Source organism: Eucyclogobius newberryi, unplaced genomic scaffold, assembly GCF_026437365.1.
Source record: "Eucyclogobius newberryi isolate DKJ021-1_F unplaced genomic scaffold, fEucNew1.0.hap1 SCAF_9, whole genome shotgun sequence".
NCBI classification, from domain to species: Eukaryota; Metazoa; Chordata; class Actinopteri; order Gobiiformes; family Gobiidae; genus Eucyclogobius; species Eucyclogobius newberryi.
Window position 1 is genome coordinate 12,613,968 of NW_027316532.1, and position 2,500 is coordinate 12,616,467.

The 2,500-nt window shown below is 47.0% G+C and overlaps 1 protein-coding gene across 3 annotated transcripts in view; it reads right to left on the minus strand.

The window, feature by feature from the left end:
• Window positions 1–2,500, minus strand: part of LOC140353713 (lysine-specific demethylase 4A-like) — a 35,724-nt gene that overhangs the window by 441 nt on the left and 32,783 nt on the right. For all 3 annotated transcript variants that reach the window (XM_072438403.1, XM_072438404.1, XM_072438405.1), the window contains 2 exons: window positions 2,253–2,345; window positions 1–316 (listed from right to left, as the gene is read on the minus strand). The exon at window positions 1–316 is cut by the window's left edge. In XM_072438403.1, coding sequence (XP_072294504.1) covers window positions 176–316; window positions 2,253–2,345 — 234 coding nt within the window. In that variant the 3' untranslated portion in view covers window positions 1–175. The remainder of the gene's footprint in view (window positions 317–2,252; window positions 2,346–2,500) is intronic.

Sequence of the window (2,500 nt, forward strand, 5' to 3'; positions counted from 1 at the left end):
CAGGGGAGGAGGAGTGGGAGGAGCAGGGGGAGCAGGGGAGGAGGAGGGGGAGGAGGAGCAGGAGGAGGAGCAGGAGGAGGAGGGGGCAGGAGCAGGGGAGGAGCAGGAGGAGGAGCAGGGGAGGAGGAGGAGCAGGGGAGGAGGAAGAGGGCCTCTGAGCGTCCTGCTCCTGCTGCTACTCCATGATGGCTCTGTAGATGACCGGCTCGATGTAGTCTCCACGGTAACGGGAGTTGATGACTCTTTGTCTCTTGGACTCTTGGATGATCTCCTTCTCTTCAAAGATGCCATCGAAGCGCATGTCTGAGGCCTTGGACTAGAACACATAGAAGAACACACTGTGAAGAGCACACTGTGAAGAGCACATACAGAAGAGCACACTGTGCAGAGCACACTGTAAAGAGCACACTGTAAAGAACACACACAGAAGAGCACACTGTGAAGAACACACTCAGAAGAACACACACAGAAGAACACAGAACACACTCAGAAGAACACAGAACACACTCAGAAGAACACAGAACACACTCAGAAGAACACACTCAGAAGAACACACTCAGAAGAACACACTCAGAAGAACACACACAGAAGAACACACACAGAAGAACACACACAGAAGAACACACACAGAAGAACACACACAGAAGAACACACACAGAAGAACACACACAGAAGAACACACACAGAAGGACACACTCAGAAGGACACAAAACACACTCAGAAGAACACACTCAGAAGAACACACTCAGAAGAACACACTCAGAAGAACACACTCAGAAGAACACACTCAGAAGAACACACACAGAAGAACACACACAGAAGAACACACACAGAAGAACACACTTAGAAGAACACACGCAGAAGAACACACACAGAAGAACACACACAGAAGAACACACACAGAAGAACACACTCAGAAGAACACACTCAGAAGAACACACACAGAAGGACACACACAGAAGGACACACACAGAAGGACACACACAGAAGGACACACACAGAAGGACACACACAGAAGGACACACTCAGAAGGACACACTCGGAAGAACACACACAGAAGAACACAAAACACACACAGAAGAACACAAAACACACTCAGAAGAATGCTTAGAAGAACACACACTGAAGAACACACTCAGAAGAACACACACAGAAGAACACACACAGAAGAACACACACAGAAGAACACACTCAGAAGAACACACTCAGAAGAACACACTCAGAAGAACACACTCAGAAGAACACACTCAGAAGAGCACACTGTGAAGAACACACTGTGAAGAACACACACAGAAGAACACACTGTGAAGAGCACACTGTGAAGAGCACACTGTGGAGAACACACTGAAGAACACACTGTGAAGAGCACACTGTGAAGAACACACTGTGAAGAACACACTGTGAAGAACACACTGTGAAGAACACAGAACACACTCTCAGAAGAATACACTCAGAAGAACGCACTCAGACGAACGCACTCGGAAAAACACACTCGGAAAAACACACTCGGAAAAACACACACAGAAGAACACGGTCAGAAGAACACGCTCAGAAGAACACGGTCAGAAGAACACGCTCAGAAGAACACGCTCAGAAGAACACGCTCAGAAGAACACGCTCAGAAGAACACACACAGAAGAACACACACAGAAGAACACACTCAGAAGAACACACACGGAAGAATACACACGGAAGAATACACACGGAAGAACACACACGGAAGAACACACTCAGAGCGTGCACCACCTTCTGCAAACATCTCCAGGACTAGGATTATTATGGAATACATGCTACACTGAGGAACACTCCAGTAACATCTCAAAGGAGCCCAGCATGAGGAGCCCAGCATGAGGAGGTACATCAGGAGGAGTTGGACTCCGAAACACGTTGGACGTGTAATAGTTTGTAAAATCAGTTGGACTGATTTAAAAAAGGGAGTTGGACACCGAAACACGTTGGATGTGTAATAGTACGTACCATCAGTTGGACTGATTTAAAAAGGATTTAAAAAGGAGTTGGACTTCGAAAACACGTTACCCTTTGTGGCTAGGTGTTTTTTTTTTATTTTTTATTTTTAGTTAATTTTATTGTATTTCTGTTTCTGTAATTTCTTTGTGATTTTAATGCATTTTTCCTGCTGTGTGAAGCAATTTGAATTGCCTTGTGTATGAAATGTGCTCTACAAATAAACTTGCCTTGCCTTACACGAGGAGGTACATGTGTGCTTCATGTTCCTGAGGCTGGACACTCACCAGTCTGGACTTGACTCTTTTGGGCAGCTCCTCGTCCAGAGTGTACACGTCATCTCGTTTAGCTGTGAGCTGAGAGCCGTCCTCGAACTCCACCTGCACAACACAAGAGGGTTATGGACCGGCCTCCTGCTGGTGCCAGAGTCAGGAATAAACATGGACCGGCCTCCTGCTGGTGCCAGAGTCAGGACTAAACATGGACCGGCCTCCTGCTGGTGCCAGAGTCAGGACTAAACATGGACCGGCCTCCT